Source organism: Verticillium dahliae, genomic scaffold (assembly GCF_000150675.1).
Source record: "Verticillium dahliae VdLs.17 supercont1.7 genomic scaffold, whole genome shotgun sequence".
Taxonomy (NCBI): domain Eukaryota; kingdom Fungi; phylum Ascomycota; class Sordariomycetes; order Glomerellales; family Plectosphaerellaceae; genus Verticillium; species Verticillium dahliae.
Genome location: NW_009276917.1, coordinates 639,769 through 662,399, shown reverse-complemented (window position 1 = coordinate 662,399; position 22,631 = coordinate 639,769). Strand labels below are relative to the sequence as shown.

General features: G+C 57.0%; 6 protein-coding genes across 6 annotated transcripts; 4 read left to right on the top strand and 2 right to left on the bottom strand.

Annotated features, from left to right (window-relative positions):
- Window positions 1-1,690: 1,690 nt before the first annotated feature.
- VDAG_04279 (SANT domain-containing protein) lies at window positions 1,691-7,012 on the top strand (the record flags this gene model as incomplete). The annotated part of the gene is made up of 5 exons (XM_009650726.1): window positions 1,691-2,531; window positions 2,662-3,148; window positions 3,215-5,075; window positions 5,127-5,526; window positions 5,580-7,012. 5 exons carry the CDS (start codon window positions 1,691-1,693, stop codon window positions 7,010-7,012), a joined length of 5,022 nt encoding a protein of 1,673 aa, XP_009649021.1.
- A 2,173-nt stretch (window positions 7,013-9,185) lies between these two features.
- Window positions 9,186-12,921, top strand: VDAG_04278 (rho-type GTPase-activating protein; the record flags this gene model as incomplete). The annotated part of the gene is made up of 4 exons (XM_009650725.1): window positions 9,186-9,578; window positions 9,638-10,334; window positions 10,397-12,399; window positions 12,457-12,921. The coding sequence occupies 4 exons, from the start codon at window positions 9,186-9,188 to the stop codon at window positions 12,919-12,921; spliced, it is 3,558 nt and encodes a 1,185-aa protein (XP_009649020.1).
- A 1,120-nt stretch (window positions 12,922-14,041) lies between these two features.
- Window positions 14,042-15,341, bottom strand: VDAG_04277 (sterol-4-alpha-carboxylate 3-dehydrogenase; the record flags this gene model as incomplete). Its single annotated transcript, XM_009650724.1, has 2 exons — window positions 14,042-14,683; window positions 14,802-15,341. The coding sequence occupies 2 exons, from the start codon at window positions 15,339-15,341 to the stop codon at window positions 14,042-14,044; spliced, it is 1,182 nt and encodes a 393-aa protein (XP_009649019.1).
- A 990-nt stretch (window positions 15,342-16,331) lies between these two features.
- Window positions 16,332-17,951, top strand: VDAG_04276 (uncharacterized protein; the record flags this gene model as incomplete). Its single annotated transcript, XM_009650723.1, has 1 exon — window positions 16,332-17,951. One exon carries the CDS (start codon window positions 16,332-16,334, stop codon window positions 17,949-17,951), a length of 1,620 nt encoding a protein of 539 aa, XP_009649018.1.
- A 467-nt stretch (window positions 17,952-18,418) lies between these two features.
- Window positions 18,419-19,518, bottom strand: VDAG_04275 (uncharacterized protein; the record flags this gene model as incomplete). The annotated part of the gene is made up of 3 exons (XM_009650722.1): window positions 18,419-18,523; window positions 18,585-18,917; window positions 19,030-19,518. 3 exons carry the CDS (start codon window positions 19,516-19,518, stop codon window positions 18,419-18,421), a joined length of 927 nt encoding a protein of 308 aa, XP_009649017.1.
- A 1,111-nt stretch (window positions 19,519-20,629) lies between these two features.
- VDAG_04274 (uncharacterized protein) lies at window positions 20,630-21,058 on the top strand (the record flags this gene model as incomplete). The annotated part of the gene is made up of 1 exon (XM_009650721.1): window positions 20,630-21,058. The coding sequence occupies one exon, from the start codon at window positions 20,630-20,632 to the stop codon at window positions 21,056-21,058; it is 429 nt and encodes a 142-aa protein (XP_009649016.1).
- Window positions 21,059-22,631: the final 1,573 nt, after the last annotated feature.

Sequence of the window (22,631 nt, the reverse complement as noted above, 5' to 3'; positions counted from 1 at the left end):
GGGGGGGGGAGCCTCGATTCGAACGAAAAGAAAGTCAAGACAAACCTTTCTCGACGCTGACACCTATATACATGCGGACAGTCTCGTTCTCCGTCTTCCAAAGATGCCACACAGCACACGAAAGCGACGAGACATTGGAAGACACGGGATCAGACCGATTTCGTTGTGGGCGGTGGCCTGGTCAACTATGACATCCGCCAGGTGAAGTCAACGACAAAGTGCAGGCGTGGGTACTAGGAAGAGGAGGGCGATGCGGGCCACACATCCCTGTCGGCCCGCCACAGCACCAAGACTCGATTTGCGCGTGCACGTCCGGGCCTTGGGCGTCATCCATGGATGCCAGTGGAATGAAATGCCTGGCCTGGCAAGCCTGGTCCCTGGTCCGGGGCGACACAGGCCATACACGGGGTCTACCTACCTGTCGGTAAGGTAGGCATCGGGCTCTTTTTCTTCGATCGGAATGATGGCGAGCTGTCGTGAGAAAGGAAGAAGACAAAGAGGAAGAGAAGGCCAGGCACTCGAGTGTCGCTGACAACCACTCGAGCGTCGCTGAAAACCTAGGTACATTCTGGTAGATGGTGATGGAGGCATGCGATACCTTTCCTCCGCGGTGGGCCTGGAGTCGAGGTCGATGAGTCGGCAGAAGCATGTCCCGTCTCCTGTTGATGCCCGCTCCTCTCGAGCCGGATGAGGATATACCGTGGTTATGGGAGGTGCAGGGTACTGGATATGGAGACGGAGCGGTTCGCAGAGAGGAAGCCTCTGGCTACGGGTTCTCGCCCGGTCACGGTCTGGGAGGGTGATAGACGAGAGAGGGCGCGCGCTGCCCATCGGCGACAAGAAGACCCCAGACGGACGAACGAGCAAGAGTGCAAGTGCGAGAGAGCAGGAGCGATGAGCATGCGCGGGTACAAAGGCGTCAGGGGTGGGTCTCTGTAGCCCGCATGCCCAGACAAGGTTCTCAGTACCGTCCATCACCCCTAGAGTGCTGGCTTCCTGAATGTAGAGGAAACCCAGTATGAGCTAGCGCGGTACCTGACGCAGCCCCATTAGCACGAGAAGCAGTCCCCTGCAAGGCCCGGACGGGACCTTTCGACGTTTCCTTCCTTCCACTTGCCTGGGAAAGCCGGACCCATCCTCTCTCGCTGAACTTCTTCCTCTTCTTCCCTTCCTAGACACATCCCTTCCTGGCTGCTGAGCTTCATATCGCGAGGCATCCATACATCTCTTCTTCATCCAAATCCCCTGCTTTCCGCCTCAGAGCTCATCAGACATCCCCCCCCGGCTCTCCCTTCCCCCCCTGCCCATACGCCTTAGCAACCAGCTGCCAATATCGACGAGCCGTCGCTCCGTCTGCCACCCACCCACCTCTCACCTCGTGGACAGGACTCGATATCCGTCTCACGCGTCGCTCATCACCCTTTGACCTTGCGCTCTCGGCTCTCTTCTCAGCACTCTTCCTGTACTATTCAGGGACTGCTCATCGTTGAGCAGCACATTCGATCCTCACGAGAGGGCAGCAGGGCACCTTTGCCATTCTTCATGGATCGAGGTGTTTGCCATCTCTCGTGACTGTCCAGCTCGCTGGCCCTCTCGCATTTTCATCACTCTGCGGGAAGGGCCTCGAAAATAGTCTAGGCTTCATACTTTGTTGCCTTTTCGGCGCGTCTGAGCCGACGACGTAGCCACCATGGCTCCCAAGTCGTCTAATGCGAGCCCCTCCGCGTCAAGAGACCAATCTGGCAGCGCGACTCCCTCCGCGCCAGGCCCTCCCGACTCTCTCACGCAAGGTTCCACAGCCACCACTGTCCCTTCAACCTCGTCTACCACACAGTCCTCAGTTTCCAACTCGCGACCCAGCGCTTCGGAGACGAATGCTGGATCCGCAGCTGACGCCTCACAACCCATGACCAAGTCCATGTCGTCTGGCTCAGACCCCTCTGCCAAAGACGCAGCCCAAGACACCGCCTCGGGGTATGGCACACGGTCGCGCAACCGCAACGGCACCTCACGCATCAACTATGCAGAGGACAAGGATGTGGACGTTGACATGTTCGATTACTACCCTGAGAAGAAGGACGGTGAGCCGAAAAAGTCGCGTCTCTCCCTCCTGCCAGCGCAGCCAGCCACAGAAACATCGAGATCCAATGGTTCGTCACGCAAAACCGCACCAAGCGACGACACCAAGTCGAGCGCTTCACAGCCTGCCACGGCCAAGGATGCAACATCGGCTTCACTTTCCACTGCGGCGACAGCAACCCCCAGTTCGTCAAATGGCGCGCAGCCTTCCAAGAAGCGCAAGGCGGCTGCACAGTCATCGGGACCAGCTTCAGGATCGGCTTCACAGGCGCCCTCCATTTCATCAGCAACGACCGTAGCAGGAGCTTCAAAGCGGCTTGCCGCGACATCCTCAGATGGTGTGGCCCAAAAGGGCTTCTCTTACTCGAACATGCTCACTTTCGCCAACACGGAGGCATTTCCCAAGGATGGCGCCCTAGTGGCAGATGACGGCACGGTCTTGAGGCAAAACGGTGAGACAAACCAACACCACCCAACCCACACCACACCATTCCCATGCCCACACCCCCCCAACTCAAACCCACCCAGCCGCCCGACCATCCCCACGCAGAGCACTGGCGACATTTAGCTAACGCGACGCAGATACCGTCTATTTGGTTTGCGAACCAGCTGGTGAGCCTTACTATCTGGGTCGCATCATGGAGTTCCTGCATGCACAGAATGACAAGTCAAAACCTGTCGATGCGCTCAGACTCAATTGGTTCTACCGGCAAAAAGACATGGGGAAGCCCAAGGGCAACGACACGCGCCATGTTTGGGCCACGATGCATTCCGACATCAGCCCCTTGACCGCACTGCGCGGTAAATGCACCATCAAGCACAGAGCCGAAATCCCCAGCTTGCATGAGTACAAGAAAACGCCCGACTCGTTCTGGTTCGAAAAGCTGTATGACCGCTACATTCAGAAGAACTACGACTTGATCCCGACAGGCAAGATCGTGAATGTGCCTGAAAAAGTCAAAAAGGTACTCGACGAGTGCTGGAAGTTCGTTATTGTGGAGCAAGGTCGTGGCAAGGAGCTCACTAGCGCCGTCAAGTTGTGCAAGCGGTGCATTGGGTACTGCGCCAGGTAAGTAATCTCATTTCGGGGTAGGGGCGCATTGGTCTCACGGGCGACGTGACTGACAGGGATTAGCAACGACTCGGTCGATTGCGCTGTGTGCAAGCAGACGTATCACATGAACTGTGTGAGGCCACCACTGCTCAAGAAACCGTCGCGAGGGTTCGCCTGGTCTTGTGCGGCCTGCAGTCGAGCACAGGAACGTAAGCTTGAGGCCCGCCACACGCCTAGCCACACGGACCCTCATGGTGATGCCGAGGAAGACGAAGTGTATGACGACGACGACGAGGAGATGCAAGGCGCCGATACTGGTCGAATCAGCCCAGCGAATGACGACAGTCATCCACATGCCACCGAGGAGCAGATCCATCAGGCTAGCTTGTGGCCCTGGCGCTACCTGGGAATCCACTGCAAGCCTGAAGACGCTCTCGACTTTGATGATCGTATCTATCCCCGCGCCAGCACGCGCATCGGGCCTAGGCACCAGGCGGCGGTACTGCCCTGGCCTGGGCAACCCGTTCAGTACATGAAGCCTCTAGAGGTGAAGAAGAGCGGGAAGAAAGACTCCAAAATGACGAAGGAGGCATTCGCAAACTACGAAGCAGAAAAGGCCCGCCGAGAGAAGCTGCCGAAATGGTTCCAGGACGAGCCAGCCGGATACGTGGCCCGAGGTGGGGATCCCGACGACAACGACGAGAATTCGACCGCGACGCTACTCTTTGCCCCCCCTTCCGCCAACGGGGACGATGAGCTAGCTGAAGCCGAAATGGACAAGTACATGGCCAAGGCAGGAAAAATGGCACCGCGATTACCCACTCGTGCTGTGACCACCAACATGCTTGATGTTGCCTCACAGGCGTACTTCCGCAATTCCTACTCCGAGGAAGCGGCCCTCAAGGACCTTGCGGTCACAGAAAAGAAGGCTTACAAAGAGCCGGAGCTTTCTGCCGCCGAGCAGCGCAAGTTCGAAGAGGCCGTGAGCAAGTACGGCTCTGAATTGCAGGCTGTCACGCGACACGTCAAGTCTGTGCCGTATGGCATGATTGTCCGCCACTATTATGTTTGGAAGAAAACGAAGGCCGGCAAGCAAATCTGGGGCAACTTCCAGAACCGTGCTGCGAAGAAGGAGCTCAAGAGGGCAGAAGCCGCGGCAACGAAGCTGCAAGATGACATTGCTGATGATGCTGATGACTCCGCATACGATGTCGAGAAGGCTGACGCGCAAAGAAAGTCGTTCGTGTGTAAATTTTGCCACACCAAGAACTCGCGACAATGGCGAAGAGCCCCGATGGTCTCCACTGGTGCCGTTGACAGCGGCACCAAAGCAAACCAGAAAGACAAAGGTGGTCAGGCGGTGCAGGCGCTTTGCCGCCGTTGTGCTGAGTTGTGGCGTCGTTACGCCATTCAATGGGAAGACCTGGAGGAAGTCGCCAGAAAGGTCACACAGGCTGGCGGTAAGGCTTGGAAGAAGAAGCAAGATGAGGAGTTCCTCAAGGAGCTGATGTCCGCCAACGATTCGCTTTTCCCGCACGTTTCGCCCGAGCCAGCCAGCACTCCGACCTCAGGCTTGACCCCCAGTAACGGCGCAAGCACTGGTGAACCACCACGGAAGAAGCTCAAGGGCATGCCCGAGAAAGACATCGACCCAGTTGCCTCGGACTCAAGCGCGACACATCCACCTCCAAAGAGGAGGGAGAAACTTGTTGCCGACAAACCTGCTCCGCCTGCTCCACCCCCTGTGCCTGAAATCCCGAAGGCGAGGGTCATGCCCTGCGCTATTTGCGATCAAATGGAGCCCCTTGGAGACCAACATTTATCCTGCAAAGAGTGTCGCATGACTGTACACCGCAACTGCTATGGAGTTACGGACAACCGCATCACGGGCAAATGGACTTGCGACATGTGCACCAATGACAAGAACCCGCAAGTCTCAACCGTATGTCACGTCTATCTTGGAATTAATGCCATCTCACTAACACGTCGACAGCAATACAAGTGCGTGCTTTGTCCTGTGGACGTCAGAGAGCACGATTTCGTTGGCCCCCCCAAGGCTGTTTCGACACACAAGAAGAAGACGGAAAAAGAAAAGGAGCGAGAACGCATCGAACGAGAACAGGCCCAGAAAACTGCAGACTACTATCGCAAGAAACAGGAAGAGACACATCGACCTGTAAACCCCAGAGAGCCGCTGAAGCGTACTTTCGACAACAACTGGGTCCACGTCACCTGCGCTGTCTGGACTCCTGAGATCAAGTTTGGTAAGGCTAAAGCGCTGGGCCCGGCGGAAGGCATTTCCTCTATTCCAAGAGGACGCTACAGTGAGGTTTGCCATGTGTGCAACACTCAAACTGGTGCTTGTGTCTCTTGCCATCTTTGCAAAGCCTCAGGTAAGCTGTCGAGCCTTTTTGTTCATCTCGTAGAGTTGCTAACATGGTGCCAGTACATGTCGAATGTGCGCGACTCGAAGGCTACCTCCTCGGCTTTGATATCAGCCCCGTCAAGGGATCTCGGCGTGATCAGCACAACATTGTCACAATCAACGGTGAAAGCGGTGCCATGTCAGCAACCATCTGGTGTCCGGAACACGTTCCCAGCAAGACTATCGTTCACCGCATGCATGACGTCGTCAATGACAACGGCCAGAACGCGCTCCAGCTCTACGTACAAAACTGTAAGCAGGCCGATCTCACCCTGACCGGCACTGTCCGCAAAGCCAATTTTATTACGAGCGCTGCCAAAGCAGGCGTTGCATTACCTCTCTCACAGCGCCGTGGCTCAACCACTGCCCCTGCGCCAAACGGCATACCCCTGTTGGACGACCATCCACCAGTTAAGAAGAGTGGCGAGAAGGTCTGCATCACTTGCGGTGTCGATGTGAGTCCCAAATGGTGGCCTATCGAAAGCTCAGACGAAAGAGAGCTGGCCAACGGGCACTTTGGCACACTTGGCGCAGAAGCGCAGAAATTCATTGATCAAAGAAAGTCTCAATGTCACAAGTGTCGTAAGGCGCGGCGAAAACCCAACTCTCATCCTCCGAAGGACCGCACACCGCCTGGTGATCTCGGTCAGCGCTTCCCTCCGACTTTGCCTCTGGGACCTGCACAACTTGCGGCGCCACTCGTGAGGAGCCCGCCGCTGCCGCTGGCAGAGCCGAGGAGACAAAGCCTGACATCGTATCAGTGGGCCGGGCCAGGACCTGCCCCCGCCACAGCATCCCAACATGGATCGCCGACAGCGCCACCACCTGTCACACCAACGGCGCTGCCTGTTCAAGTAGTTGCGGCCCCGCCTCATCAGAGCCATTCCGGACCTACGATGCCATATGGGCCTCCAGGGCCGAGGTATCCGGATTGGCACGGCAGACCGCCGGTACAGCATGCGTCGCCTCCTCGACAGATCAACGGAGGGCCCCCAGGCCTCCAGCCCTCTGCGCTTGGCAACCTATCATCATTGCGACCTCCGCCGATGGCCATCCCACCAGGACCGCCCATCCCTCCTCCGGCCACGAATGGACACCACGTGCAGCCGCTGCATAATGGTCTCCCGCCCTCCCCCAGACGCGTCGAGGGCCACCCTGCGGTGCCTCACGCTCCATACATGCACACTTTTCACCACGGGCACCCAGGGCACTCAGCGCCCAGTGGAGGACCAGTTCCACCCCGTGGTCCGGAGACTTTCACGCAGAGCCTCATCGGCCAGCGGTCGCCGTTTGTCAACCCACATGGCAGCCCGCCAACATCACGCGATGGTCTTCTTGGCCGCGATGCGCGCGAGGGACCGGGGCCGCTGAGTGCGCCCAGCATGAGACCGAGTGAGCCCCCGAGGCCGGCGGGCGCCAGCACTAGCCCTTCGCTTCGGAACCTACTGTCTTAACAATATGATTTCTGGAATACTGTTTTGATTCGGCCTGGAACGGGCAACAGAACTATGAGTACTTGTTTTTTTTTGGAGGGCGTTGTATGAATGAGGTAGTTGAGGGGGGCGGGAGGCTGGCTGTGAAGCTAGAGGCTTCAATTAAGGCACAGACGAGAAGAATTGGCTAAGCACATCAGTAGACGCAAGTGGTTTCCTTGCAGCCTGGCGAAGACAGACGGCGTTTTGTGTACCTATGCGGGCAGGATGAGAAAGACGGCGCGGCCGCTTGAGCGCACGGTCAGAGTGACCTTAACTAGAGACGTGATGAGGCAATGTACAATTCACTTACGAGGACGTCTTGTGCGCACGCCACTGTTGAAGGCCCAAAACTGCAACCCAGAAACGGATGCGAGCTGAACCTGCAACTAAAATGCAACGGGTCTTGGCATGTCTTTGCACTGTCGAACCTTCCGTATCGACATTGTCTGCGAAGAATGCATGAGGACCTGATGTTGCGGTACATCATTACAAGCACCGAGACGAAATGATGTGGGCCCATTCTCATGTGGGTTGGCCTCGACGGCGTGTGGGTATGGCTTTTGCATCGGCACGTGATGTGAAGTGCCGCCCGGTACGGACAACCTTGTCCAGGGCCAAGTCTCGCCGCAAGCCTCAAGCATGTACATGTGCCCTGGAACCGACTAATAAGCATCATTCGCTCTGGCTCCATAGCCCACAGCAAAGCCACCTACGGCCAGCGACCAAGACAACAGAGACACAGCACCAAGTCCCCATCCAGCCACCCATGCCCTCTGTTCCCTATTCCCTATTCCCTATTCCCTTTTCCATGCGCACTCACACTGAAGAAGCCACCTGTAAATCCACTGCTGGGCGGGCCTTCGCTCATGATCAACGCCAATGCTCCTCTACCGATGAATGCATGATCGGGACTACTTTCGGTACACCGCCTTGACCGCCCCTCAATTGATACTCCACCAAGTCGTGCTCTCGACAATCCGAGCCCTTGAGGCAACAAGTCTCTTCATAGTAAGAGTCAGCGGTTGACGCTTCGGCCGAGACCTTTGTTTGAATCCTCGGGCCGTTGCCCAGCGTTGCACAGGGCATTGAGAGACGACGTCGAGATTGTGGAGGTCGTATGAGCCACCCGATCCAGGCCTGAGGTATCCCTGAGGCGCACCAGCAGAGTGCGATCGTCCACTTAGCGCCCAGAAGAGGAGTACCTGGCACATCACTGCTCTGGACACTGATCGCTCACTGGGCTTTGGGCTTTGCTGGGCTCACTGGCGCCCTGCTTCTTGCATTTCTGGCTGGGTACCTTAGGTACGTACCTTACCCACATGCGGGAGCCAAGGTACAGTCACACCCACCACTGAGGTGTCTGCCATACCCGTCCTGCCAGATCCTTCGCCCTACCACGGTAGGGAGGTACCTACCTCATCTTGGGTTCGTACCTGGGCACCTAATTGACCTGCTGCAGTGCTCGGTGTTGTGCCCCCCCCCCCTCAAGTCCCGCCATCTAACAAATCTCCCTGAACCACAGCCAGGACCTCCAAACGCCTCTGCCTGACCCTCCTCCCACCTACCACCTACCACCTACCACTACCTACCTACCACATACCCATACTTCCTCCACCTCTACTGGCTGTTGTTGGCTGTTGACGTTGGACCACTTGATCACTGCTTCGATCAATTCCACGCTCGTTTGCACCGAGCAGCCCTTTCTATTTCATTTGGAACTCCAGAGTTTCATGTCGGCTGGACCAGAGCACCATCGAGCGACCGACCCTCCACCAACAGGCCGATCGCCTTACTTCACCACTTTCGACCCAACTCCAACTCCCTCAATCTGGCATTCGCAGCCCAACTTTTCGTTCCCAGACCATCACGCGACCACACCCTGACCATCTCTCATTCGAAATCGCCTCGACGCCATCCCACCGATTCAACGACACGACTTCCATCTCGATACGACCTGGTCACACTGCCAACCCCCTCCTTCGACCCCCTCCGAGGCTTGGCAGGCGAAGCCCAAGCTGATGCCGACACCGACCGGCACTCGTCCTGCGAACCCTCCGTCCGAGGCCCAAGGCTGACGAGTCATCGATAACCATTTTCGCCGGCTGCGCAGACCGTGAGGATTGAACACGACGACAGCAGGCAGGCCCGCGCTATGGCGTCAGCTCACGACAATGGGTCGGCTGACGACCGGTTCCACGGTCACCCTCCCGTCATGGCTCCTGGTTACCCCATGGACAACAGGTCCTGGCAGAACGGCGGGCGCAAGACCCCCGACAGCACCTACCGCAATCACATTACAGAATCCCCGGGGCCTAGAACACCTGGCATGAACGACAGACCGGAGCGGACTGAACGGACAGACCGATCACGAGACCGCGACGATACGAGATCGAGACCAAGTGGCGAGAGGCAGAGATCGAGGCAGCGGAGTGGACGGTCGGCCAGCGGCCAGCAGCGGACATGCAAGAAGTGCGGCGAGCCCTTGACCGGTCAATTCGTGCGGGCCCTCGACGGAACCTTTCACTTGGACTGCTTCAAGTGCCGAGTAAGCGCTCCACCACAGCATCAGCAACGTCTTGATCTAACATAGGCCCCTCTTGTTAGGATTGTGGTCAAATTGTGGCATCGAAGTTCTTCCCTGCCGATGAGGAGAATGGCGAGGGCCAATACCCGCTTTGTGAGACCGACTATTTCCGACGACTCGGGTTGCTCTGCCACCAGTGCGGAGGTGCGCTTCGTGGCTCGTACATCACGGCGCTCGACCGCAAGTACCACGTGGACCACTTCACCTGTTCACTGTGCCCGACTGTCTTCGGCGCACAAGACAGCTATTACGAGCACGATGGTAACGTGTACTGCCACTACCACTACTCGACCCAGTTCGCGCAACAGTGCAATGGCTGTCAAACAGCCATTCTCAAGCAGTTTGTCGAGATTTTCCGAAATGGCCAAAACCAACACTGGCACCCCGAGTGCTACATGATTCACAAGTTTTGGAATGTACGGTTGTCGTCTTCGTCTGGAAAGGCAGATGTCCCAGTCGACACCGACGATCTCGTCGTACGCGACAACATTCGGCATCGAGAGGAGCAGATGGAGGAAAAAGTATATCGCATCTGGAGCGTCCTCTCTACATTTGAAGAGTCCTCTGCTGCGTGCATATCAGACATGCTGCTTCACGTCAGCAACGGCGCGTATGTGGATGGCGTCCTGGTGGCGAAGAAATTCATTTGCCATGTCGAGGTCTTGTTTACGGCCGCAGATAAGCTCGACTTGACCATGAAACAAGTCGATATCAAGGGTATGCCCCGATGCTGCAGGAAACGCCCCCTCGCTCAAAAGTTAGCTAACTCGACCCACCAGGTCTATCGTACGGTCGCGAGGCCAAACTCCTCTGCAAGAAGATTGTTTCCTTCTTCTCGCTGCTGTCGAAGACCCAGGACACTGGAGCCAGGAAACTCGGTGTCACGCAAGAGCTGCTCTCACTGGTCACCGGCCTCGCTCACTACCTCAAGCTTCTCATCCGAATTTGCCTGCAAGGCGCCCTGAGGCTCGAGCGCGAGTCCAACAGCCTTGATGGCATTTATCAGTTTTTGGATGATCTGAGCGACCTCGAGGCCATTAAGCTCGACGACAAATCCCTCCAGGTCATGACGGGAACATCTAAACTTTCAGCCAAGGACTCGGACCATTGCGCCCTCTGCGGTAGGTCTGTGGAGGACGAGTGCGCACAAAACGGAGACAAGCGTTGGCACATCACCTGCGTCAAATGCACAAGGTGCGAGACGGATCTGGGTCGAAAACTGGGGGATGCTCGCTTCAATGTTTTTGATCAGAGTGTCTACTGCACTAACTGCACCGGCGCCAATTCTGACGACTTGCTTTCTTTCAAGCACGTTTCGAAACTTCAACAATACGTCTTCCTTCTCAAAGTGGCACTCGCACGATTGCTCGACATCTTGAAAACCAACGGTGCATTGCCGCCGCAGGACGACGACACTCCCATGAACGGATATACTCTTGGCGATGGCTCTTTAGCACCAGGCTCCGGTGATGTTCCGTATCTCAGCTCGGACAATCGGTCAAAATCGTATGCTGGCGATGCGCGCGAACATCAGCGAGAATCGTCCTACGAGAACACGCTTAACGATGTCCGCCGTCTGAGAAGCACTCGCCTGGATAAGCACTTGTCCAATAGCATTCGCAAGGCCAGGACCTCGCGTGTCATGGATGCAGACGGCAACGACATGCAGGCCTCAAATGGAGGTGCGCTCGGCGGTCCGGGCGGGCAGATTCCTGAAGACATGGCTGTCGGCGACGAGAGCACGAACGAGAGAATGTTTGGTCACCAGGACGCGCTCACTCTCGACGACATTCCAAGAATCGTCGCGGCCGAGCAGGTGAAAGAACAATACCAACCCGGACGCCAAGATTTATACCGTTCTCCGGCAACGGAGCCCTTCATGGGACACCAGCGATCCCAGTCGACGGGGAGGCAAGCAGACGCACGCGCCGGTGACCAACCACGAGGGGGGCGGAGGTTCTTTTCTGAGCTCTCAGCACTTGAGTACTTCAATGTGCGTCATTTGGCCGTGCTCCTGATGGCGCCTCATGTCGAGTCTGAGTTTACCATGGATGAGCTCCTGAGCTTTATCGATGCGAAGAAGCCAGCTACCTTCTGGAAGAATATTGGCAAGGCATTCAAGAATGACCGGTCCAAGGCCGTCAAGAAGAAGGGTATTTTCGGTGTTCCACTAGAAGTGATTATCGAAAAAGACGGCGCCGAGTCGACGGACGGTGTCGGCCCAGGAGCTCTGAAGATCCCTGCTGTCGTCGACGACATCATCAGGGCCATGAAGGGTATGGATCTGTCAGTGGAGGGTGTGTTCCGAAAGAACGGCAACATCAAGAAATTGACAGACCTCGTTGAGAGGATTGATCGCGATGGATGCGACAGCATCAACCTAACAGAACAGCCGGTCGTTCAGATTGCCGCTCTGCTCAAACGATACCTGCGCGAGCTTCCGGACCCGCTCCTTACCCACAAACTTTACCGCCTCTGGTTGACCATTTCGAAGATCACGGACGACAACAAGAGGATAAACTGTCTACATCTCAGTTGCTGCCTCCTGCCCAAAGCGCACCGCGACTGCATGGAAATCCTCTTCTGCTTCCTCAAGTGGGCAGGCTCTTTCCACCAGGTCGACGAGGAGGTTGGCTCTAGGATGGACATCAAGAACCTCTCGACCGTAATTGCGCCTAACATTCTCTACACAAACGCGAAGGCGTTAGCCCTGGACAGCGATCCAATGTTTGCCATTGTGGGCGTCGAGGATCTGATCAGCCATATTGAGGAGATGTGCTTGGTGAGTACCCGACCACTGAGAGTCCCGTAGGTGGCCAAGCTAATCAGGCTACACTAGGTCCCTGACGAAGTCATGGGTCTCATGGATGACCCATTCGTGATCGCGGGCGGCAATGCCGATCTCTCTACGAAGGAGATTCTGAAGCGCTACCAGGACCGCATGGGTCAGAAGCCTGCGGGCTTCGGAGGCGACATGGGCGAGATTCACAACCGTCAAGACAACTCGTCTCGCCCGCCACCAACACGAGTAGACACGGATCCCGGTGTCTACAAGCAAGCCAGCAGCGTTCGTCCGGTGATGGACACACCTGCGCCCTTTAACAACACGCAGATGCCGGGCACTCCCCCGCAGGGTTGGAGGGGGCCTGGCGACTCGGGACATCCCTCGCCGTACGGGAGCCAAGGGAACCAGTACGAGACGGCAGACGCGCAGCTTGAGCAGACCGAGGGCGGGCCCAAGAGAGAATGGCGTAACTCCGGGTGGGGACGACCGAATGGGGTTGGAGTTGGCGGTAATATCTGAGGTCTCACAACTGACGAGTCACCATGGGGAACCGATGCTCCGGCTTTGAGAGCGAGCTTTCAAGTGGATGACTGCGATGGGCGGGGGAACGATGTCACGAGAGGCCGACGAAGCACTGTCGGCGTCATCGTGCATCCCCTGTCGAGGAGACATTCTGGTTTGCTCGCAAGGGAATTCCATCTATTCGCATTGCATCACCGGCGGCGTTGTAAGCCTTTTTCTTCAGTTCAGTCCTGGACAAACCAAAAAACAGACCTGCCGTTTCCAGTCACCCGCGACCGAGCTTGTTTCCTCTGACTTCATGTGCACAAGCAAGTGCAACCTGGCGGTATGGTGAATTTGCGTTCCCTTCTTGTTGTTCTTCTGCCACTTGTGGCTTGCTCAGGCGGCGTAATTGTTTGACCATATTGTGAGCCTGGCGGTAGGCTGAGGGGAGACTGTTTGGGTTGTTATTTCTATACTGCTTCTTCAAATTCTCCCAACCACACCGTTGGGCGAGATTCAGAAGGCTTCGCCCTTGTTTGTGAGTATTTGTGCTGGTTCTGTCGTGCCAGGAGGGAGAGCAGCAGGGATCCGGGGGCGCTCTATGCGGTTGTCTCGGCAGGCTCAGCGATTGACTCGGGTTGGAGGACGCAACTGCAGTAAAGGACAGCAATTATTCTGCTTGGCAGACTCAAACGTGTCTTGTGGGTGGTGGGGAGATGTTTGGAAACGGCAACAGAGCATGAGTCCACAGGTGGTTGGGTGAGCACAGGAGGTCCCAACGATGTCTCCTCATAAAGGACAGCACAGCCGCAGCCTCGGCAATCTTTGCAATCGAGACGGCTGGTCACCTGCCACAATGTTTCTACCACTCGCATGTTTGACTCGTCGCTCTCTACGAATGCAAAGAAAAAGAGTCGTTATGTGTTGATTATGTAGTACTGTCCCATATCTCGTCGAAGGGGGTATAACAACGTAGACATGGCACTATTCCAGCCGAGCCACTCCTCCTGCCATCCCCTGGGCAGGCCTCCTTTCTCAAGCCCCTTCCCTTTTCTTTTTCTCTACGTACAACCCCTCTCTCGACATTCACGTTTCCTCTACTCTTGCTCTTCCACATCCCAAGGAAACCCCCTCCTCATACGACCTTCTCAATGAGGCCCGCGGCTTCTTGGTCTAGGAACCACTTGACGCCCCTCTTGATGCCGTCGTCGAGGCTCACAATGGGCCGGTAGCCGAGCACGCGCTTGGCCTTGGTAATGTTGTAGTAGCGCGTCATGCAGCTGAAGACGCAGCGCTGGCGCGTAAAGGTGGGCGTCTTGCCGAGGATGTGGAAGACGACCTCGGAGGCGAAGCCCAGGACGAGGCCGAGCTCGCGCGGGATGGCCCAGACGTGGCTCGTGCCCTTGTCGCTGCCGGCGGCGCGCCAGATGGCGCGCGTAAAGTCCCAAAAGTAAATGGGCGCGTCGTTGGTGACGATGAAGGCCTCGCCGTCGACGCGCTCGTGGTCGAGGGGCACGGTCGGGGCGCGGGCGGAGACGAGGAGCAGGCGGGCGGCGAGGAGGTGGGCGTGGGCTATGTTGGCGACGTGGGTGAAGTCGAAGAGGTTGTCGCCGTCGCCGATCTGGAAGCCCGTGCGGTTCTGCCGGTGGATGCGGATCATCTGGTGCGTCACCATGGTGTCGCCCTCGCCGAAGATGCCGGCGGGCCGGATGGCGGTCGTCAGGAGCTTGGAGTCTTCTTGGCGGTTGGCGGCGAGCACGAGCTGCTCGGCTTCGGCCTGCGGGGTTGGGTAGGTCAGTCAGACTGTTGCGCAGGTTTTGATCCGTTGCAGTAGGAAGATTGGGGCAAAAGGGAGGAAGCGAAAAAGCGGAAAGAAAAGCGGAAAGGATGCCGACCTTGGTCTCCGTGTAGTACTCGGTCTGGGCGTCGCCGCGGATCAGGGGCCAGCGCTCGTCGGCGTTGATCAGATCGCTCTTGTTGTCGCTGATGACGCTGGCGGAGCTGGTGTAGACGAGGGCGGTGACGCCGGTCTGCTGGCAGGCGCGGATGACGGCGGCGGTGCCGTCGACGTTGACCTTCTTGAAGAGGTCGTTGGCGACGGCGGCGGCGGCGTGCGGAGCCGGACTGGCCGTGTGGATGACGACGTCGGGCTTGACATCCTCAAAGATGGAGAGCAGGCGGTCGGCGTCCGAGATGTCGGCCTCGTGGTAGGCGACGCGGTCGGCGTCGGGACGGCGGTTGCGTTGGCACTTGAGGTCGATGACAGAGACGGCCGAGGCGCTCCAGAGAGGCTCGTCGAGGATCTGGTTCACGACATGGTGGCCGAGGAAACCATTGCCTCCAATCACGAGAACACGGCCGAGATCACGGGCCTTCTGCTGTTGAGCGGCGGGCGCAGCGGCCGCTTTCGAGGGAACAGTCTTCTTCTCGGACATTGTGACTGCTTGTGGGAGGGGTGGAAGAGAGAGGGATTGGGGAGAAAGGGGCGTGGGAGTCGGGTGGCAGAGGGCGCAGAGAAGTCGTCGTTGGCCTGGCGAGATCTACGAATCTGGGGTTGCCAGCACGTTTCTCTCGGGGGGGAGCAGGAGCAGGGGTAAGTAGAGGTACTTTAAGGTGCATGCGAAACGGCTGGCGACAAAGGGTAGCTCTACAGCAATCTCCCCTCATCTGGCACCCATCTGGCACCCATCTGGCACCCCACCAGCAGCGGGGATGCTCGGTGAAGGTTACAGGGGCTCGATGCCTATTCTTCGCCTCGAGGCGGTCCAATTGGGGAGTTTTGGGCACAACCAGGGGCGGCCTTGAGATGGCCCCAATGCCACCAATGGATGTTGAAGGCTGTCGAATGCCAAGTGGAAGGCCGTCACTTGGGTGCTTTACTTTCCATTCCTTTCCCCCGTTCATCACGCCCTGCAACGGATACCTATCCATCAATGCCCCGGGACAGAGAGCATCACCTTGAGGGACTCTTTCCAGACAATGTTCTGCAGTGCAGGCGCCCGATGCTCCAGAGGGGCCAACCCGATGCATCTTCCCAGCTTTGGGAACGAGCGACCCGCTGCACCTCCCAGGTCTTAGGTGCCGGTTATAAAGGTAGGGTAGGTACCTAGGTACCAATAAGTGCCTATCTAGGTACCTAACCAAGACACCTAGACTGAGGTACATGGTACGCTTCTGCGCCTCGGCATGTACCGTCAGTGCCACGGCGGCGAGGGGTCACCTGGACGACTTCACACAATATTGACTCTGCTGCCTGTCCTATTCCCATACCGAACCTTGCGTTCCCATTCATCACCCACGCTTCATCTGCATGCGGCCTTTGGGCGCCTGCTCCGGTCATTTCTCAACAGCTATCCAGCTCACGTCTTGGCTATGCGCGCTTCCTTGACGCCGCATCGGCGCCATCTTCAGAAGCCTGCGTGACCATGGCCAAAGCTGCCACGACGGCGACCGACGACAATGTCGAGATCCTGGTCCACGTCGCGGCGCCAGCCATGAGCAAGGACGACGCCACGTATAGAGCGCTAGCAAACGCGTACCTCGCCTTTCATCCGGCCTCTCGTACATCCCTACCTGCCTTGACCTCGCAGCATGCGCAACAGGGTCCCACGACACCAGAGCAGCAGCCGCCGTCGTCAAAGACGCACGAACCGTTCGGCCCCTCCTTTGAATCCGCAGAGCTGTCGTTTGAAGGAGCATGGGACAATGCCGACTCCCCTCGACTCACAGCTTGGCCACAGAGCCAGCCTTACCAATCGCCATACGCAACGGGCGCCCCGTCGCACACATCGCCGCCAGGCGACCATGCCGAGATGATGGGTGCCGAGGACTCGTGGATCGCGCCGCCGAGCACCGTCCCAGACTCAATGCCCTGGAACGACCTTCGACTGCCAGAGCTCTCCTCTCCCAGTCGCACAATGGAACACTTTCTCGGCCTGCTGGAAGACTGCTCGTCATTCGACGACTCGGCGCTCGACGATTCAGTCATGGGAACGAGTCCCATCCGACAAGGAGGGGAAACCGTCAAGTCTTGCGCCGTGGGCAAGGTCCCAATACCGGGGATGCGCCCGCCACTGCTCCCGCTGCCGTCGCAGCGGGCGCCTTCAAGTGAGCTCTGTAATGTGGACTCGGACATTGTCGTCCCCGCATCCTCGTCCCTGCCTCCAGTCATGCGGCGTGGCCTATCTGGTTTTGTTTCAAGGGCCGAGGACAACAGGGCCGAGGGGAACAGAGCCGATGATAGTATCATCGAAGAGACAATTCTCGAAGAGGAAATCTTCGAAGAGAAAATCCTCGAAGAGAAAATCCTCGAAGAGAAAATCCTCGAAGAGAAAATCCTCAAAGAGAAAATTCTCGAAGAGAAAATCCTCGAAGACACGACTGTCGAGGACACGACCGTCGAGGACACCCCCCTACCCCGCCTGAAGCGAAATCGCCCCCATCATTCGCGCGCCGGTTCAGATCCTCTCCCGAGCAAGCGCGCAAGGCTGCCCTCTCCAAATCGTCTGGCGCGAAGCTCAAGCGACACGGGGCCCGCGTCCCCCAGTCCACAGACCCCAGCCTATCCCTTGACGCTGCGCAACCCATCCGACTCGGCCTTCATCTCGCTGCTCGAGATCGAAGCCCCGGCTCCCAAGACGTCCGCGGCATCTCTCTCGCCAGACGACCTGATCACCCCCAACATGCACCTCCTCATGCGCTCCTTCGGCCTCCCCCGGCGCCTCGACTCGGTCACCCGCCATCGTGCCCTCAAGCCGTTCGAGCGCGGGTACTGGCTCCTGGACTGCGCCGGCTGGGAACCGGGCCTCGCTCAGCGGGCTTGGGGCTTCCTGTACAACTACATCACGGACGGATTCGCGGGCTGGGGCAGCCGTTGCGTGCGGGAGGCGGGGTGGCAATGGATCCGGTTCTGGAGCTTCGGCCATGTTGCCAATCACGTCTATCTCCTGCTCCACGTCGCTACCGAACGGGCGATCAAATCGGAGGAGATTTCCTGGGTCGACGGTGCTGGCGAGGTCGTCCTGGTCACCAAGGGGCATGCATAGCTGGGCACTTTTTTCGATTATCGGTGTTTGTTTGGTGGTTTATTTTATTTTATTTTATTGGGCTGGCGTCAGGTTTTGCATAGCGAGGGGGGTTTGTTTGGATCATCCGCAGAGAGCATCAATGAGCTGGCATGAGTCGGTGGTTGGTTTTGGCTACGGTTTCCGTTTTGGAGACGATACAGGTGATGAACACACATCTCCGAAGAACAATCCGTGAGATTCCAAAGTATAGTATCCCGCGGCTGGTGTCGATGGTGCTACAGTGAAGATGATTTCGCCCACCCACCACAAACAAGAAGGGGAAGCCATTCCTGCACATAAGACAAGCATAAGGACCACGCCGCTGCCGGCCCATCTCCCAGAGGTCTACACACAGAGTACCGCAAAACCAGTCCAGTCGATAAAAAACGGGTCTCTACATCGTTCGCAATACACTACTACCACTCCAGACAGCATTATACAGTCACTCAAGCAGAGGGCGAGGCGGGCTTCCTCTTGACCTCCTTGTTGAGCACGCTCGAGACCTCCCTGGCGTAGCGCTCAAAGTCGGCCGTCGCGAGATCCTCGTACACCTATACATGGTCAGCGACGCTCCAGAGAGACCGTCAAGGGAAAAAGCTTGGCTGGGCCTACCTGTCGCTGCTCCTCGCTCAGCTGCTTGTACTCCTCGGCAATGGTGCGCGTGGTCTCGGTGACGCTGCCGCTAAAGTCGCCGCTCGCCCAGCGCGCCTTGAAGAAGAGGTTGTAGACGGTCGTGGGCCGCTTGGGCAGGCGCTCGTCGCGGATGGGGAAGCGGTGCGTGACGCCCCGGCCCTTGTTCAGCTTGCGACGCAGCACGTTGCGCGCATTGTTGGCGGCGGCAATGTCGGCGGGCGCGTGGCTCTCGACCCAGGCCTTGTAGGCGGCGTTGTTGGCGACCTTGTTCTTCTCGGCGAGGTCCTTGAGGCGCTGGTCTGCCGTCAGTCTCTGTGCACACACACACACACACACACACACATAGGCAAAGTACGCCTGCCATTGCGTCTCCTCGAAACAAACAAACAGATGGCAGCGGGAGGGGGGCCAGGGGCTTGCTTACCTCAGTCTCGGCAGCGTCCAAACGTCTGTACTCCTCGGCCAGCTGCCTCGCGCGCTCGCCGAGGCTGGCCTCGCCAGACTTGATGTTCTGGGTCGTGAAGATGGTCCAGACCGTCTCGGGCAGCTTCTTCGGCTCCTTGAGGAGAGCAATCTTCTTTAGCTCGCGGACCTCCTGCGCGAGCTTCACCTCGGGCGCGACCTCCTTCTTGGCCTTCTTGACCTTCTTCGGCTTAGGCTTGGCGGCGGCCTTCTTCTTCTTCGGCGCCGCCTTCTTCGTCGCTGCCTTCTTCGTTGCCGACTTGGTGGTCTTCTTCACGGGCTTCTCTGCGCCTTCGTCGGCCTTGTTCACCGGCAGGCGGGCCCAGTGTGTCGTCGTAAAGGTGCGGGCGGGGATGCGGGAGGCATTTGGGGCTGCACGACAGAGGGTGCTGCTGGGCGCGGCGCGGATGACCAGGCGCTGGACGGCGACGCGACCGATGGCGGTCAACATGGTTGGCGAGGCTGGGTTTGAATGGGAGGAGCTTTAATGGTCACGTCGGAGGAGGGCGGGCAGGTTGTTGAATCACTCAGAGCTGGGGGAGGAGGCAGAGTTGGGATATGAAACCGGTAGTCGTCGTGGTGGTCGTGTGGTGCATGACAGGAATGTGTTGATAGGTTCACGCAGGTGTGGAAGCATGTTTACCTCCCTTGGGTACCTTGGCTACCTACCTAGGTACCTTGCCTTACTGGCCTAGGCACCTTGCCTTACTGGCCTAGGCACCTAAGGTGCTAGCTCCTCCTCCCTACGTCGTTAGTGCTCCCCTGAAGAGAGCTCATTCTTGGCTGCGCGCACAGACCGCTTGGAGAAGACGACCATCTCCTTTCGGGACCCTGGGACCCTTTCGTCATGCATCAGTCGCATGTTGACATGAGTGAGCCCATCGTTGGATACCTATAGCTCCAATCTACTGAGATTGATGGTGAAGAGCCCCTCGGGGCAGCTCGTGAGCCTGAAGGTAGGCGAAGAGCTTATTCTGTCGGTGAGATAACGGTAAAGCTGCCGTCTAGATCCGTGTACAGGTCAATCAGGTGGATGACAGTACTATACCGACCAACACGGGGCAGGCACAGGGGCTGTCATGAGTGACCATCCTGTTGCCCAACGATTCCCAGAGCTGTACCCCCTTCCTTCAACAACCCCGAACGAGATCGTACCAAAGCAGAGGCTGCGCTGCATGATACATTTTGGGCAGCAAAAAGACAAACCAGGCCCCGACCAACCGACCTGTCGTACGCAGCAGAGGTAAAACATCTTGCGTTGTCTGTAAATGGGTTGCATCGCCAGGGAGGGGATGCTCGGTACAGTGCCCTTTGCAAGCGTCTCATACGCGACCATCGTACAAGCTGTGTCACTGCTTGGAGACGAACAATTGTGTTGATGGGACAAAAAGAAGTTGGACACCGCCAGAACATCGATTTCATTGTGCAATGGCAGTGTGCTCATTTCAAATCGAGTAAAGGTCGGCCGGCGTAGGTCACCATCGACAGCTCCATCACATCACACCACGCCTGCAAAGAGTTTACTACATCACCCCAGACCTCACTCTGATTGATTCCCAAGGATGGCTGTAGGACCGAGTCAGCACCCAATGTCGTTACCCATATATCTAGTGGAGAGTATCGGCGCGCCGAACAACCACCATGCCAATTTCGTCCTCACCAACGAGAAAGACGGATCTGGCTACAAATTCCATGTCAAAGGAAGCATCCAGCTCGGCATGCTGTACGAGGCCACAGAATATCACAGACCGGAGGAATCGCCCGAGTACCTGGGCAAGTCGTGTCTGGGGTGGGTGGATGTGGACGACTACCCTCGCGTCAACGACATCTGCACCAATGTACCGCCACCGAAGAAGCAGTTTCATGGAGCCAAGAGGTTGTACCCGAAGGAGCCCCTGAGACGCTGCCGGGAATGGGTCAAGGAGGCGATTCAAGCGTTGGAGAGCAATGGCGTCTTACACAGATCAACCCCCGTCGTTGAAACTCCTTGAGATATCCAGACAGTCATCCGTTGAGAAGCATTGGGCTAGGATGCAGGGTTACGGTCTCTACCATGGGAAAGGTAGCGAAATCTTCCATGAGCAAACCAGGCACAGAGCTCTTCAACGTCTTTCAGGAGAGGAACTAAAGGGGAGGCCAGGCAGAGGCAGAGGCAGAACGTAGAGGAAGCAGCCAAACTCACCATCAGACTGACGCCTAAGATACGGCGGGACAAGAAATGAGGAAAAGCGTCTTTCTTAGTTTTGTGTTTTCAATCCGTCTTGCTGTCCGTCGCTCATATAATTAACAAAACTGGCGTCCTGGAAGACGCTTGTTTCTTCTGAAACCCTTCTGCCGTAGCCAAGGCGGAATTGACCACTCGAGATGCCGGGCTCCGGATCTCCAAACTTCCCGTGATGTTTGACTCGCAGATTTGAGTTGTGATTTCACGAGGAAATGTATTGACAGCTCTAATACACGACAAATATCACGGTCTAAACCAAACTGGTGAGGGTTTACGATGGCGTTGCGGTGCTGAAAAAGACTCGGCCAAACGCGCCACCGCCTCTCTTGCCCCCAATCAACAAGAGGGCATTGTTTTGTCTCTTGTATCTTCATCCTGACCAAGGGCTCAAGCGCTCTGGTTCGCTCTGTGGGTAGGGGATCCAGCCCTGCCTTGTAAGTCCCATCCTCGTGAAGTCCGAAGTAGACCATGATCAGACGCCCCCAGAAGAGATAATCAAACGCCCAGTCTCTACGAAAAGCAAGGTTGACCTTGACCATCCAGGATTTCGTATCCCAGCTTTCCTGCAATCACTGCACAAACGTCTTGGGCTTCTCAGCTTCTGCCCCTAAAGATATGCTAGCTATATCTTCGGTGGTCCTAGACCTATTAACTGCCCTCTTCGTCTTCAAGAATACGGATGAAAGTCTTCAGACGCTGCCCATAGGCCTACGTCAACCCATATTAACCGCCAGCTTAACAGTCTAGCTATCCTAAGAGCAGCCACCAAGGCGGATTAGGGGTAAATTGGAAGATGCTACTTGGGCGGCTTTACAACCTATAACCGCAACTACTTAGAGGTTGGTATAGTTCAAGATGAGGGCCTTTTAGTGGCAAGTCCATAGTGCTAAAGTGTGGCGAGTAGTCGTATGGGCAGCTACACAACGCATCGTGGCCACTGCATACCTTCCTTTCTCATCGGAAAGCTGCACGATACCTACTTTGACATGAGTGGTCTTTACTATGGCGAAGTCAAGTCAAGAAGGCCTACCACCTACCCTTGCATTGGCATTGAAGGGCCACCGATGAGCTCTCCCTGTACTCCAGGCGATAGAAGATATGAGGCCTCGCAGGACTTGTACCTCAAGATGGAATCGACAATGAGTTTCTATGTAGGCTTGTGAATGGTGGCATCCCACTCCTCAAAAACCTCATCGCTCTTCACCTAAGCGAAGTCGTCTTGGACTAGAGTACGAATCGGGGCTTTGGCGACATTGCGAGTAGGCTGGAGGTGTTGCTGAACGTCGCAGGGCGGGGTGATGCACTAGCCATGATTCACTGCAAGTGCCGCACACTTGGGG